Consider the following 16560-nt stretch of genomic DNA (forward strand, 5'->3'; position numbering starts at 1 on the left):
GAGGCAGAGACGTTTAGGCCGGGAATTTCAGAGCTTGGCAGCTGAATGCACAGCCACCAATCTTGGGGTGAAGGAAGTCCATGATGGCCTTGAGGCCAGAATTGGAGGAAGGCAGAGCTTTCAGACAGTTGTAGGCCTCCAGCTCCAGATGTTAGAGGAAAAGGGGTGCAGCGAGGCTATGGAGGAATTGGAACATGAGGATGGAGAATTTTAAGGCCAACCTATTCTTACATGATATCCACAAGCATGTTCACTAAAACAGGAGCAACACACACCAATTGATGAATTCTCCCAGGTCTGCAATTGTGTTGCTGCTGAGATTGAGGGATAGCACATAGCAGCACATTGATAGGCTCTCTCTCTTCAACAGGAATGCCCCTGGGAGAAGCAACATAAACAGCCAGGCACATTCCACTGGGAAAGCCTCTGGAACAAAAGAACAGCTCAAGTGGGCGGCACAGTGGTTAGCACTGCTAAATTGCCCCTTAGTGTTGGGGGGTGGGGGGGAGGACCAGCTAGGGTAAGTGCATGGGGTTATGGGGATAGGGCCTGGGTGGGATTGTGATCGGTGCGGACTCGATAGGCTGAATGGCCTCCTTCTGCACTGTAGGGATTCTATGAAGAGGCAAATGGTGCTAACATAGGGTAAATCGTTTAGGATTTCATTTATATTTTTCAAAATAGAAAGGTTCTTATGACCTAAGGTTTGCCTTTTAAAGATTTCATATTTCTGGCTCTCCCGAATCAGTGTGCCCATTGACACCAGCTTGTGTGAAACATTACCCGCCCAGTGTGGAGGTAAAAGAGTTGGCATGAACGCTGTAGCTCCCGATCCACCCCCTCATTCTCTGCTCTCCTCACCCACCACACGCCTAATTGCTCATACCCTGACCTTGCGATGAGGATTTGACTCTTCCCAGCTTCTCAGGCAACTGGGCTTCAATGACGGACAAGCTGCAGCCAGGCCAGGCTACAGACCAATCTGCTCAACAACTGCAGCTAGCAAAAACAAAAATAATTAAACTTTACATGACAGCTTGACAGATCTGCATTAGCTTTTACTCTAACTGGATAAGCAGCTTTTATTCTCCATTATTAATTTACAAAAATATCTCTGTCTAATCCTTTGAGTCTGTGCTACATGGAAGAGGGCAAAATGAAAAGGCCATTGTCAACCAACGAGTGTCCGTGGGGTGGAATCACACTGACGATAAGCTGCTCCAAACTGCTGGTCCTATTCCCTGCCGCTGTTACATACTCACTGTGTGAGGTAGCGCCTACAGCAGGTAGCTACATTACTGCAGTTTACAACACACGACATTCACCCAACAGAAAATCTGATCATCAAATAAGCCATGTACACAAAAATAAAGAACTTGCATTTATCGGGTGTCTTTCACAACCTCAGGATGTCGCAAAGTGCTTCATGTCCAATGAAGTAATTTTGAAGTGGAATCACTGGTGTAATGTATGAAATGGGGCAGCCAATTTGCGCATAGCAATACCTTAGAGTAGATAACCTGTTTCAGTGTTGGTTCAGGCATCAATAATTGACCCCGGACACTGGAGAGACGTCCATGTCTTCTTTAAAATAATGCCACGGAATATTTTACTGAGGGGGAAGATGAGGCCTTGCTTTAATGCCTCCATCTGAGAGATGTCACCATCGTCAGTGCAGTCTGCACTGTTTGTGCGGAGTCTCCCCGTGTCTGTGTGGGTTTCCTCCAGGTGCTCCGGTTTTCTCCCACAGACTGAAAGACGTGCTGGTGAGGGTGCATTGGCCGTGTTAAATTCTCCCTCAGTGTACCCGAACAGGCGCCAGAGTGTGGCGACTAGGGAATTTTCACAGTAACTTCATTGCAGTGTTAATGTAAGCCTACTTGTGACACTAATAAATAAACTTTAACAGTGCTTTTTCAGTAATGCATTGGAAATGACAGCCTAGGTTTTGTGTTCAAGTCCCTGGAGTGGGACTCAAGCCACAATCTCCTGGCAGAGGGGTGAGGGTGCGATCGGCTGGATCAGCTGATACCTTTTGTTAACAGCATGGTCCTGGTAATAGTAACAGTTTACTCCTTTAATTATTCCATTACTTAATTGTCTGCAATATTGAAGTACACGACTTGTACAGAAAACAAACTGAGACAATAAAAGAGACAAAACTTGCATCTTCTACAATAAGCTTATCAAAACATCTCCAGAAAGGATTCATACACATGCAAGCCTGATCATAAAAGATTCACAAAAGAATAAAGCACAGGAGGAGGCCATTCTGCCCATTGTGCCTGTGCCAGCTCTATTGTACAGCTATATAATTTGTCCCAGTCTTTCTCTTCCCTCATGAGCCTGCAGTTTTTTTTAATCTCATCAATTATTTATTCAATTCTCTTTTCAGAGATTTAATCGAATCCGCTTCCACCGCCCTTTCAGGCAGTGTACCAGATTGGACCAAGTCACTGTGTGGAAAATTGTTTGTCAATGTCACCTGTGGTCCTTTCGCCATTCACCTTAATTCTGTGTTCTCTGGTAATGTTCCTTCTGAAACACTGGAAACGGTTCCTCCTCATTTACTGAGGGTGGCACGGTGGCACAGTGGTTAGCACTGCTGCCTCTCAGCGCCAGGGACCCGGGTTCAATTCCCGGCTTGGGTCACTGTCTGTGTGGAGTCTGCACGTTCTCCCCGTGTCTGCGTGGGTTTCCTCCGGGTGCTCCGGTTTCCTCCCACAGTCTGAAAGACGTGCTGGCTAGGCCATGCTAAATTCTTCCTCAGTGTACCCGAACAGGCGCTGGAGTGTGACGACTGGAGATTTTCACAGTAACTTCATTGTAGTGTTAATGTAAACCTACTTGTGACACTAATGAAAAAACTTCAAACTTTACTTCACCCAAACCACTCATGGTTTTGAACACCTCGGTCAAACCTCCTCCTACCCATCTCTTTGTGAAGGAGAACAGCCCCACCTTCCCTAGTTGATCACAAAAATCTTGGACTGTGGTCTGACATTGTGCTGGTGATTCCGATTTATTTTTTCTCTTGAGCTGGAGAATGGGAGCACGAGGGCTATTCCAGTATCTGGAGCGGCACTGGAGGCTCTCTGTCAAAACTGCAAACATGGGTCACAAATCCAAATAGCAGCCAACAAGAAGCTAAAGCCTTCAATGAGAGAGAAAAAAACCCCAGATTTACTAGCCTCTGAATGGCACGCTATATATTCCATAATGACAAAAAGTGCTGGAAAAACTCAGAAGGTCTGGATTCTGAAGAGGAGTCATATTGGACTCAAGAACTCTGTATCCATCTCCATAGACGCAGGACTTGAGCTTCTGTTTTTATTTCAGATTTCCAGCACCTGCAGTATTTTGCTTTTACTTCTTTCACAATATCCATTGCCTTTCTCGTACATCCAGGGAGACAGAATGGCCACAATTTCCAGTCAGATGATCTGTGACACACAGGAGATGGAGAAAGAAATCATAGAAACCCTACAGTGCAGAAGGAGGCCATTCGGCCCATCGAGTCTGCACCGACCACAATCCCACCCAGGCCCTCCCCCCACATATTTACCCGCTAATCCCTCTAACCTATGCATCTCAGGACTCTAAGGGACAATTTTTAACCTGGCCAATCAACCTAACCCGCACATCTTTGGACTGTGGGAGGAAACCGGAGCACCCGGAGGAAACCCACGCAGACACGAGGAGAATGTGCAAACTCCACACAGACAGTGACCTGAGCCAGGAATCGAACCCAGGACCCTGGAGCTGTGAAGCAGCAGTGCTAACCACTGTGCTACCGTGCCGAAAGAGAAAGGGAAGCAGAGACGGAGAAAAGAAGAAAGTAAATGCTAAGAAAACGAGTTGACAGAGAGAAGCACAGAACACATTGACGTTGGAGCTTCGGATTTCAGCAATGCTGGGCCTAGGCTGCTGATTGACACAGTGTCCAGTTTCAACAGTTCAAACTCTGGAAAATGAAGTCCATTGGGCACTGAACTCCAGTTCGAGGTATCGTGCCAAATGCTTTTCTCTTCCCTGTGCTCCATCCTTTTTATTACAACTGTTCCCCAAATATTTACAATCAATAGTGCCGCAAGAGTTGATTTAGTATTTGCAATTCATCTATTTAATTATTAATGTTAATTGTGGGGAGCTGCTTCCATACAAATGCATCATTATCTTTCCATAGGGCAATGTTGAAATAATCAGCACTGCCCCACCTCCCCTGCCTCTCCCGCCCAACTGGCTTTACTAGTAATTACATTGCTGATGGTAAGCTATCCAGGTAGGAAGGTCCCGAGATCACTCACAGATATGTGCAGAGTGAGATAATTTCAGACATGGTACTGAAGGAGCTTTATAGTTTATGAATTGCTGGTAAGGTCCTAGCTGGAGTATTTTGCAGAGGAAATTTGCTGGGATGGTATTAGGGATGACAGACTATGATAATGCGGAGAAACTGGAGAAGCTGGGATTGTTCTCATTGCAGCACAGACTTAACCCCCACTACCCACACACATCACTGTCCCCCTTATCCAACCCCCCCCCACTACCCACACACATCACTGTCCCCCTTATCCACCCCCCCACTACCCAGACTGATCGCCACCCCTGCCCCCCCCACCGATCGCCCGCAGAGTGGCAGCGGACCCCCCTGCCCCCCCTCCAAGAGATCCATCTGCCCCCCCCACCAGAGATCCATCTGCACCCCCCTCACCAGTGAGTGATCACCCCCCCCAACCAGAGATACATCTTACCCGCCTCCCTCCTCCCACCCCCCCAGACAACGATCTGGCCTCACCCCCCCCCCCCCAGAGAATGGTCTGGCCTCACTCACCTCACCCACCCCAGAGGAACATCTGACCCGCCTCCTACTCCCTCCCCACCAGACAACGATCAGCCCTCCCCCCCATACCACCAGACAACGATCGGCCCTCTCCCCGCTCCACCCCCGGCCAGAGATACATCTGACCCACTTCCTCCCCCACCCCCCCCAACCAGAGAGTGATCTGACCCGCCTCCCTCCTCCCCCCACCACTGATCTGAGTCAGAGAGCCATTGGAAGCTCTGAACTCGCCTCTTCAGCAGCTGGAGCGCCTGAAACAGACTTTTATTTTGCAGGTCCATTACAGCGCGGTTCCGGATTGGCAAACGCGGTGGTAAAGGGGAAAATGCTGATAAAGTTGGGCGGGCAGTTCATTAATTCAATTTAAATGCATGCAAATGCATTTAAATTGTCATTGCGCCCGTTTTGGGTGCGAATCGAATCGCTGCCATTCCTGGGTTTCAGTAAAGTGGCAATCTGCGCGGGCGCGGATCGCGTTAATGGCCTCACACCCGACTTTACCACATTTTCGCGCCTGTTTTCGGGCGCGACACAATGGTAAAATCGGGCCCAATGTCTCATTATCCTTGGTTTACGTGAGCTCAGGTCTTGTGAGATGCTCAAGGCTGGCAGCGTCTCTTCTGAAGGTGGCAAGATCCTCAGATTGCAGAGTCATAAGAACATAAGAAATAGGAGCAGGAATAAGCCATGAGGTCTTTTGAGGCCTCGCTGCTGTTCAATGGGCTCAAAACTGATCTGTGACAAGTTTTTAAAAATGGGAAACTAAAATTTATAAGAGTGCAAACCTTTTCACATGTACCTTGATATCAACAATAGTGATTTTCTGAAACCTTATGTTTAGAAGAGGAAGAGCAAGGTTGACAGAAATCTCTAGTTAGCTGAATCTGTAAACATGATTGGTTATCTGTCAGTTATCATCAACTGGTACATTCTCCATGACAATGCCTCTACCAATCAGAGTTCACTTGCCAACTAATCAGCATCTCCTTCTCATACAGTATAAAGTCACTGTTTTCCCCACTGTTGGTATTCTTGTGATTGTCCTGACGAGAGCATGGTGAAAAGTTTCGACAAAATGTCTTATTTCAGCAATTTACAAGAATTAAGTTGAGTTTCAAATGCTAGAGTTATCCAACCACGCAAAAAAAACTTCACTTTCACTGTAAATGTGTTCGAATTCCGTTCCAGCATTTGTGTCAATTGACAAGTTCTGCTAATTAAAACAGACCCTGTTACACAGATCACAATTAGCTGATTCTGAACTCAACCAGTTGTGCAGTGGCTGTTACGAAAGATTCCCTCCAGTATTCTGCACCTCACTCTCCTGAAGGCTTTGAATTTGCTGGGAAATGGCACTACTGTTGTCGCATCCTAATTGGTTATCATGCCAGAATATTAGTTCATCTACAAGCTCACTCAGCAAATACCAGAGGTGATTACAGTGGGGCCAGAGGCAGCCCCATGTCCACAGGTCTACTTTCCATTTTTCCGACGAGATGGTAAACTAGCCCCACCTGCCTTCTCAGGTCGATATAAAAGGTCTCACGGCACTATTTCAAAGGTTGGAGAGTTCCCCTACCATCCTGGCCATCCTTTGAACAACATCAAAAAAGCAGATTATTTGGCCATTAAAAGAATCAAGGGAGAGGACAGGAAGGTGGAGTTGAGGTAGATTAGCGATAAACTTGTTGAATGGCGGAGTTGGTTCAAGGCGCTCCTATTCCTTATGTTTTTATGACATTGCTGTTTTTTCAATCCTGTTGTACACAAATTAGCTGCTGCATGCCCTATATTAACACCATTTCAACAACAGTATGTTACTGCAAGTAAGACACTTTGGGACATCCAGAAGGCATGAAAGACACCACAGATGTATTAGTCCTTTCCTTTTAATTTGTAGCAGGGTTACTAACTATCAACAGGGAGTGGAGTCATGGAATGTTTCAGCACAGAAAGATCATGTCTGTGCCAGCCATCAAGTTCCTATCTATTAGAGTCACAGTTATAGAGGTTTACATAGAATCCCTACAGTACAGAAGGAGGCCATTCGGCCCATTGAGTCTGTACCAACCACAATCCCATCCAGACCCTATTCCCGTAACCGCACGCATTTACCCTGTTAATTCCCCCTGACATTAGGGTCAATTTACCCTGGCCAATCAACCTAACCAGCACATCTTTGGACCGTGGGAGGAAACTGGAGAACCCAGAGGAAACCCACGCAGGCACGGGGAGAACGTGCAGACTCTGCACACACAGTGACCCAAGTCAGGAATTGAACCCAGGTCTCTGGCGCTGTGAGGCAGCAGTGGTTACACTGTGCCACCCCATCTTCTGAAGTTCCAGCAAGATAAGAAGCTACTTGTTCTATTTATTAAATAAAAAGGATCTTTTAAGTAATGCGTGCTTCTAAATAATCATCATTAATTCACAAGCCCTATTTTCTGCCTGAGTTGCTGTCTGAATACAGTGCAGACATGATGCTGCACCTGTGACACAATCTACAGTGGATCTGGAATAGCAGCAAGTCCTTTGGTGGGAGTTTAACCTTGGCTAGGCTTTGCTGCCCTTTCTATTGATGAGGAACGCTTATGTTCACGCTGGCGGAGACCTCCACTTGCTGAGCTGAAGAGGGTCACCACGGTTTGCAAAGAGTGGCAGCAGTAGTTCATGGACCCTCTCGACACTGCTATATGCAACACTCTTCCCCCAGAGTGAAGATATCGGACGAACAGCTTCTGTCTTTAGTTGTTCAAGTAACTCATATTAAAGGTTAAATTGTGAGCTTTGGCATTCAAAAAGGTGGAATATAGCCAATGTAGAGAATTGTGGATGGAAATCTATACGTCACTATCCATGCTGAAACAACAGTGCACCAAAACCTAAGCCAGAACAACTTATGTTTAGATAGCTTCTTTAAAGTGATGAAACCTCCCAAGGCACAGCAATAGAGATATTAAACTGTCTTCATGCTCTAGCCAATGCCCTCCGGTTTTGTTAATGGTAATTTGTAAGATAAATTGTTTCATAACAGGGGTCTCAGCATAAAGGAGAATGGGGAAAGTAACATTTAACAGGACTGCTCTTGTCCAGGTTTATCTACATTAACAACTTTATATCCACATATACATCCTGTCAATTGCTTCCATTATAAACTCCACATTTATAATGAAATTTCCTAGTCACGCTGTAATTACATCCTCCTCTCAAAGGAGGCACCGCAACACCAAGTTTCCTGCATGTAACAGCCATTTCATATCTTCACAAAATGTCTTCTTCTTTGGAGATCACTCACTAATGAATGTGTTTCTCCACCTCAGAAACTCGGTGTTACTGGCCATGGGTCCTGTGGGTCCCTGCATGGCTGATGAACCCGATCCTAAATCCACATCTTTGACCACACAGCTGGGTTCGGTCCTTGGACTCTAGATCGCTGATATTCCTGTCTTAGGCTCCTTTTTCTCCTCCCCTTGCCGTCAGGTGTCCTCAAAGAATTGTGCCCCTTCAATCAGGTAGGTCTCTTCTGAGTGAGGGTCTCCCAAGCGTTGACGTCTATGTTACATTTCTTGAGATAAGTCTTCAGGGAGTCTTTGAAGAGCTTCCTTTGTCCTCCTCTTGCTTGGGAGCCGTCCCTGAGCTGGGCGAAGAGATTTGCTTTGGCAATCGGGACTCTGACATCCTGAGCATGTGACTGGCCCACCAGAGGTGATCATGGCCTTGATGCTGGTACTCTTGGCTCCTTTAAGATATTGATGTTAGTATGCCAGTTCCACAGCTCATGCAGAGAATCTGGCTGGAATCTTACCGCCTCACCTGAGCAAAATCGTAAAATCCCGGCCTCAGTCTCAGACAGCGTTGATGATACCTCTCCAGGGCCTTGAGGTGGCGTCTGTGCATTGTCCAAGTTTCTCAGCCATATGGAAGAGTTGGGAAGATGACTGCCTCATACATGTGGATCTTAGTGTCAGCACAAATGTCGTGGTCATCTAAGACTCTTGTCCTTCGGCATCCGAAGGCGGCGCTTGCAGATTGGATATGTCGGATCTCTGCATCGATGTTCATCTTAGATGAGAGGTGGCTCCCTAGGTCGGGGAATGTTCCATGTTTGGAAGAGTTTCTCCATTGATCCTGGTAGAGGGAGAGACCGGATCAGGCTGGGGCAGGCTGGTAAAGGACTTGAGTCTTCTTGAGGTTGACTGCAATTATTTGGTATGCTTCCGTGAAGATGAAAGCTAATCTCAGTAAGGGTGACCATGAAACCATTATCGATTGTCATAAAAACCCATCTGGTTCATTAATGCCCTTTACTTAGGGAAGGAAATCTGCCTTCCTTATCTGGTCTGGCCTACATGCGACTCCAGAACAATGTGTTTGACTCTTAACCACCCCCTGAAATGTTCACGTCAGGGAAAATGAGCAACGGGCACAAATGCTGACCTTGCCAGCGAACCCCACATACCATGAAGGAACAAAACAAACGACATGTGCCAGGTTGTCAGGTTGGTGGGATATTGGAAAGAGCCCCCAGAGTTGGGGTTTTTGTGCTCCGGTTTCTCGACTGAGGCTCCCACGACTTTCTGACACAGAGGGTCATGGGTGGACTGGACATCTGGCTGCACCTGCAACATGAGAGAAAAAAACTGGGGTTCTGAAAACAGAAGCTCTTCCTTCTCCAGCATCTCTCCTTTAATTAAAAGCAAAATCTTTTTCTGCAAGTCATCTGCTCATCTAGTTTCTAAATCATTTACTGAAACCTCAAGCTATGAGCATTCACCAGAATAATTTTTCTATGGAAATATTAATGAATGATCATGAAATTGAAAATAAAACTGAGTAATAGGCAGTCAGAATGTTAAGTATTTAAGACATTGAGTCACAGTACAAGCAGGCCCTGTCTTTTTGGTGTTGGTACTGGCCTGGTAAAGGTGTCAGCCCTGGTTCCGTGGACAGCGCTTTGCCGAGTTGGATGGAAAAAGACCTCACAGCACTATTCCAAAGAGGAGTGAGGCAGTTCACCCCAAGGTCTTGGCCAATATTGATGCCTCAACCAACAGCACAACAACAGCTGATCTAGTCACGCTGCTGTTCGTGGGCCTTTGAAGTGTGTACGTCCTACAGGCCAACAATACTAAAACTCAGTCTTAAAAGTACCTGATTGGCTGTAAAGTGCTTTGCAGTGCCCTGAGATCATAGAAGGAGCTACTGAAATGCATGTTGTTTCTTTCTGTGAATTGAGGCATGAATGTGTGCGTTTGTGTCCACAATGCATAATGCCAGACGGAGTAACTGCAGAGGGCATCAAAGGCACTGCCCATCCTACTCTCAATGTTCACACTGATAAGTAGGAGAAAGAGCTGAGGCTAGTTCCTCTTCACTGCCAACCCCCCCCACCCAACCAATTGGGGCACTGAGGGCGAGTCTACGTTTCCTTGGCTGGGGTCAGGTAACTCAGAGACTTGGAATTAATTTTGGGATCTTCTGCCCCTGGTGACTTTGGTTTGACACTGCGTTAACCGCTGAGCCACAGACAGAATGAAATTTTAAGTGTCAAGATGGCAAAGCATCATGAGAGATCAAGCGCACAGTTCCCTGGTCAGGAACTGCTTGCTCCACTGGGTGCTTGAAGAAAGGTCGCCAAACACATTAATAAATCATCAGCCCTTGATGGCTTGTAATAATTAACCAGGCTACATCAAAGCTTTTGATCTTCACTAATGAATCAATACAGAAGGGTTCTGTTGTGGAGAAAGCTCCGGTCACAGAGTGCAGTACAAACAGCTGGATCTCTGATGGAACACAATAATCAGGGGTTATACTACGTGTGACACATTGTGTGTCTGCCTCTGCGACAGTGCAATACAATCGCAGCCTCGCCTGCGGAGAGTGAGAGACACGCATAGAGCTGATGAGAGTCTTCAGGCAAGTCAGAATCGGGCTGGAAATAAAACACCACACACTGTTCCGCTAATTTGTTGACAGGCTGTTTCTTTTTCTGTAATGATATACGTTTTGTGCAATTTTAATGCGAGAGAGAGCATGTATAATTTACCAAATTACATCTGGGAACCAGGGCTGATAAAACTATCTGTCCGAATTGAAAGGGTTTGAGAGCCAATGAGCCTGCTTTGCCAACATTTTACTGAGATTAAAATAATAACAGACTTTTGTGACACAAACGAACACAAGGGAAAGGGGTCAGCTGGAGAGTTCGAGTGGAAATGTAGCTGCTTTCTGTCAAAACAAACTGGAAAATCTGTGCGATACAATTCATGCACAAGTCATCAAATTATGTGATATGAATAAGATTATTGCAATATGTATTACCAACATTTAGATACGTCTCAGGGGCAGCTCCATAAATATAAGAGAGGAATAAAGGATATGTTGATAGTGTGAGATGCAGGTGGGAGGAGGCACGTGTGAAGCATGGATATGCTGGGTCCAGTAGCCTGTTTCTATATTTAATATAGTATGTGAAATATGCAACTGAGTGGAAGTGAGGTTGGGAGAGTGGAAGGTTGGCCGCGTTGATTCAAATTAAGGGAAGAACTGATCTGGCTTCCGCATGGACTCGGTCCTGAGTAACACTGATCAGGCTTAGATTGATTTGATTGGCTAACTGGGGAGGGTGATGGGATCAGAGAGAAAGCTTTATGGAAAAATCCCATCCCCAACACAGAATCAGCTTCGATCCTTCTACCCTGTTTGTACACCTTTCCCAGATAGTAAGAGGTTCTACAAGTATTTAAAAAGGAAAAGAGTAACAAAAGCCTGTCCTGGTTCCCCCATGCCGACACTATAGTTAAGAAAGCCCACCAACATCTCTACTTTCTCAGAAAACTAAGGAAATTTGGCATGTCAGCTACGACTCTCACCAACTTTTACAGATGCACCATAGAAAGCATTCTTTCTGGTTGTATCACAGCTTGGTATGGCTCCCGCTCTGCCCAAGACCACAAGGAACTACTTGAGTGTTGTTGAAACTGCACTCATCCAGACAAGTGGACAGTATTCCACCACATTCTTGACTTGTGCCTTGTAGATAGTGGACTTACTCTGAGTATTCTAAATGTCTGCCACTACTTCTCTATTGATCTACCCTCCAGCCTGGTATCCCAGTTCATTCAGTTCACTAGACTGATACCTAGAATGAGCGGGTTGTCTTATGAATGTAGGTTGGAAAAGCTGGGCTCGTTTCCTCTGGAATTTAGAAGAGTGAGGGGTGACTTGATTGGTATATAAAATCCTTAATGGTAATGACAAGATGGATATGGAAAGAATGTTTCCTCTTGTGGGAGTCCAGAACTAGTGGGCATTGTTTTAAAATTAGGAATTGCCCTTATAGGTCAGGGATGAGGAGACATTTTTCTCTCTCAGAGGTTTGTGCAACTTTGGAACTCTCTGCCTCAGAAGGCGGTGGAGACGGGGTCACTGACTATTCATAAGACAGAGGTAGATAGATTCTTATTGGGCAAGGGAATCAAATGTTGTCTGGGATAAATGGGAATGCAGAACTCAACACAAATAGATCAACCATGATCCTATCGAGTGACAGAGCATGCTTGAGGGGCTGAATGGCCTACTTCTACTCCTATTTTGTATGTAAGCAGTTCAAAGAACGTTCACTTGACTCATTCCTGGGACGAGTGGCTTATCTCATTAAGAAGCGTTGGACATGTTGAGGAGAATGAGTGGTGATCTGACTGAAACACAAAAGGTCATGAGAGGATTTGATAGGGTAGATACTGGGAGAGACGAGAGCTAGTGAACAGTTTCAGAATAAGAGGGCTACCATTTAAAATGGAGATAACGAGAAATGTTTACTCTCAAAAGGACGTTAGTATGTGTAATTCTATTCCTCAGAGAGCAATGGCTGCTTGGTCATTGCATTTATTCAAGGCGGAGTTAGACAGATTGTTGACAGACAACAGAATCAAGGGTTATGGGGACCAGACAGAAAAGTGGAATCGAGAGACTTCCAGATTGGCCATGATCCTGTGAATGTAGAGCAGGCTCAAGGGGCTGAATGGCTTCCTCCTGCCTCTGAGTCCTATATTGCAGATGATTGCAAGGTGCTGGATGGAGTAGGATGCCCGTATCTTGATGTACATTTGTTTTGCAACAGGTTGGACTGACCAACAAGTGTTTTCCTGCCTGATATTTGTTGTAAGTTGATCTGTTCCACTGCCTTGGGCTGTTACGGTTTTGCCCATTCTGAGCCTCAACAGTTAGTGGCAACGGTATGTGTGAGCGGGGTTGGGGAAGCGAGGCATCCAATCTGTGTCCACATTTTCCAGCAGGGGTCACCAAAGAGTGATTAGGAGTGGGAACCCTGGCTACATTTATCACCTTCCACGTCCACAGAGACGAGGCCTCCAACACCCTCAACTGGGCCCAGCTAATTTAGCAAATGCAATTGATTGAAAAGGAACTTCTTTGTTTACCCATTCCTTTGGAGAACCTTGTTTTCATTACAGCCCCGTCTCACTCCCCTCTAGTTCCGGCCTCTTGCACTCCTCCAATTTAAAATACCTTGACAGCTGTGTCTTCAGCTACCTCAGCCCAAAGCTTTTGGGATTCCTTTTCTAAATCTCTTTGCCTCGCTATCTTTCTTCTTTTGAGATGCTCCTTAAAACCTCTCTCCTTGGCCAAGGGGCGGCACGGTGGCACAGTGGTTAGCACTGCTGCTTCACAGCTCCAGGGACCTGGGTTCAATTCCTGGCTTAGGTCACTGTCTGTGTGGAGTTTGCACATTCTCCTCGTGTCTGCGTGGGTTTCCTCCAGGTGTTCCGGTTTCCTCCCGGTGTTCCGGTTTCCTCCCACATTCCAAAGATGTGCGGGTTAGGTTGATTGGCCATGCTTAAATTGCCCCTTAGTGTCCTGAGATGCGTAGGTTAGAGGGATTAGTGGGTAAAATATATAGGGATATGGGGGTAGGGCCTAGGTGGGATTGTGGTCAGTGCAGACTCGAAAGGCCGAATGGCCTCTTTCTGTACTGTAGGGTTTCTATGAAGGTTTTAATCACCTGTTGTAATGCTACTTATGCAACTCTCCTGTAAAGTGCTTGGGACATTTTACAGGTTAAAGACACTATATAAATGCAGGTTGCTGTAGTAGTAATGCTGTGTCTTTATGTATAGGGTGAGGACAAAATTGGACTTTGAGTGCACTTGAATAGCCCACTGTCATTTAATGTTCACTTCTTATATTACACATGAACAGGAGTCACTTTAGTGAGGGACTGGACACTCCCTGATACTTGTGAAACTGCACCCCAAATACAGTCAATTCCAGGAGAAAGGGAAGGAGGAAATAAAAAAGTGGTTAAGTGTTTGAGAATCTGTCCTCTATCTGGTATTGCTTATCCTCTACTGTGCTATTGTCATTATCTACTGCAGACATAAAAATGCAGAATGCCGACCTTTGCAGTAAAAACTGACAGTATTTTGACAAGGGGAAAGTTGGATATAGCAAAAAAATAACCCCAGCACTTTCACTGACATGCACGTAAGGATTCAAACACACTTCGCACGAAGTAATCATCTTGTAAGGCATAATGCTGACATTTTGCAGCAACAACAGAGAGGAGGTGCATAGCAATAGCTTTTTTTTTGCGATACGAGTTGTTAGTGCAGGGAATTACATACAGCTGACCTGGCTTCCCACTACCAGGCTTCCCACTCCCAGACTTCCCACTCCCAGACTTCCCACTCCCTGGCTCAATTAGCATGACCAAATCTACTGTCCCCTTGGCCATGTTTGGTCAAGAGAACACCAGGAGTCAGACTTGGCTGTTCCAGCCTGGTCACTGCCTTCACTCTCTGAATGACAGTCATAGAGGTTTACAGCATGGAAACAGGCCCTTCGGCCCAACTTGTCCATTCCGCTCGGTTTTTACTGTGAAGCTAACCCCAAGGTGGCATGGTGGCACAGTGGTTAGCACTGCTGCCTCACAGCTCCAGGGACGCAGGTTCAATTCCTGGGTGGGTCACTGTCTGTGTGGAGTTTGCACGTTCTCCCCTGTGTCTGCGTGGGTTTCCTCTGGGTGCTCCAGTTTCCTCCCACAATCCGAAAGACGTGCTGGTTAGGTGCACTGGCCATGCTAAATTCTCCCTTGATTAGCTGAACAGGCGCCGGAGTGTGGCGACTAGGGGCTTTCACAGTAAGCTCATTGCGGTGTTGTTAGCTTACTTGTGACTAATAAATAAGCTTTACTTTACAATTGCCCACGTTAGGCCCATATCCCTCTATACCCATCTTACTCATGTCTAAATACTTTTGAAAAGACAAAATTGTACCCGCCTCTACTCCTACCTCTGGCAACTTGTTCCAGACACTCACCATCCTCTGTGAAAAAATTGCTCCTCTGGACCCTTTTGTATCTCCTCTCTCACCTTAAACCTATGCCCTCTAGTTTTAAACTCCCCTACCTTTGGGAAAAAATGTTGACTATCTAGCTGATCTGTGCCCCTCAGTATTTTATAGACCTCTATAAGGTCACCCCTAAGGCTCCTACGCTCCAGGGAATAAAGTCCCAGTCTATCCAGCCTCTCCTTATAACTCAAACCATCAAGTTCTGGTAGCATCCTAGTAAATCTTTTCTGCACTCTTTCTAGTTTAATAATATCCTTTCTATAATAGGGTGACCAGAACTGTACACAGTATTCCAAGTGTGGCCTTACCAACGCCTTGTGCAACTCCTGTATTCAATGTTCTGACCAATGAAACCAAGCATGCCGAATGCCTTCTTCATCACCCTGTCCACCTGTGACTCCACTTTCAAGGAGCTATGAACCTGTACTCCTAGATCGCATTTTCTCCCTCAGGAATTGCAGCTGCTATGATTTCTCGGCATGTTTATCAGTCCAACATCTCCATGGTCAATGGTAAACATGGCTGAACGGGAGTTAATTGTCTCAGACAATGCTACCAGTAATTTACTGCTCCCCAGCATTGTGTATTCAAAGCAACCTTTCTGTCACTTAAACCCCAAGCTTATGATGAACAAAGTTAAACAAAAACCGAGGGACATTGAAAACACCGATGGCTTTCTGCAATCTATATTCTGTTTTGGATTAGTTCAGCTTTATTCTTTGTCTTTTTCCTTACTCTTTCTCCTTTTCCTCAAAGTTGTAGTCTGTAACTGCCCAAAAAATGTGAGGCATTCTGAATGATTCCCTGAGGACACATTGGTGCCAGATGATAATGATGTAGTCAACTGTTGCTATAACAACAGCAGCCCAGCACTATCTAGCAGCCGTACAAGGAGAGTGAAGGATATTTCTCTGCAGTTTCCTCTCTCTTTTGGGTGTTGACTCCTGAAGGCTCTTACAAATCTTCAGCATCTTGCCCATGAGGCTATTTTTCATTTGTAAACTTTGGACATGAATTCAACATTTGCTGGCCATACCAGGCTGATCCTATTCTGGTCTTCTGCCTTCCAGGCTGTTGCAGAAATCAGTGAGTAGTGATCAGGAGCAGAAGACCAACTTACCCCTAGCAGTCTGCAGGATGCTGCAACTACCATGGCCCACCTCATTCAGAGTGAGCAAGGTGCAGACCAGGGACTGAACCTGGGACCTTCCTTGTCTGTAGGGCTCAAACAGGACAGTGCACTTAGACAATGAAGGTATACACTAGAACACAAGACACATGCTAAGATAAATCCTCTCCCAAGTCAGTCCAAATGAAATAATTCAATTCTTATATGATTTTAA

At 45.8% G+C, this 16560-nt stretch overlaps 1 protein-coding gene across 5 annotated transcripts in view; it reads right to left on the minus strand.

Annotated features, from left to right (window-relative positions):
• The window catches only part of ttc7b (tetratricopeptide repeat domain 7B), a 348584-nt gene that overhangs the window by 89261 nt on the left and 242763 nt on the right, over positions 1–16560 (minus strand). Inside the window, exon 20 of one of the 5 annotated variants that reach the window (XM_078234473.1) lies at positions 933–999. The exons of the other annotated variants lie outside the window; for them this stretch is intronic. Coding sequence (XP_078090599.1) covers positions 940–999 — 60 coding nt within the window. The 3' untranslated portion in view covers positions 933–939. Of the gene's footprint in view, positions 1–932; positions 1000–16560 lie in introns of those variants that run through there. 5 annotated transcript variants of the gene reach the window in all.

Source organism: Mustelus asterias, chromosome 18 (genome assembly GCF_964213995.1).
Source record: "Mustelus asterias chromosome 18, sMusAst1.hap1.1, whole genome shotgun sequence".
NCBI classification, from domain to species: Eukaryota; Metazoa; Chordata; class Chondrichthyes; order Carcharhiniformes; family Triakidae; genus Mustelus; species Mustelus asterias.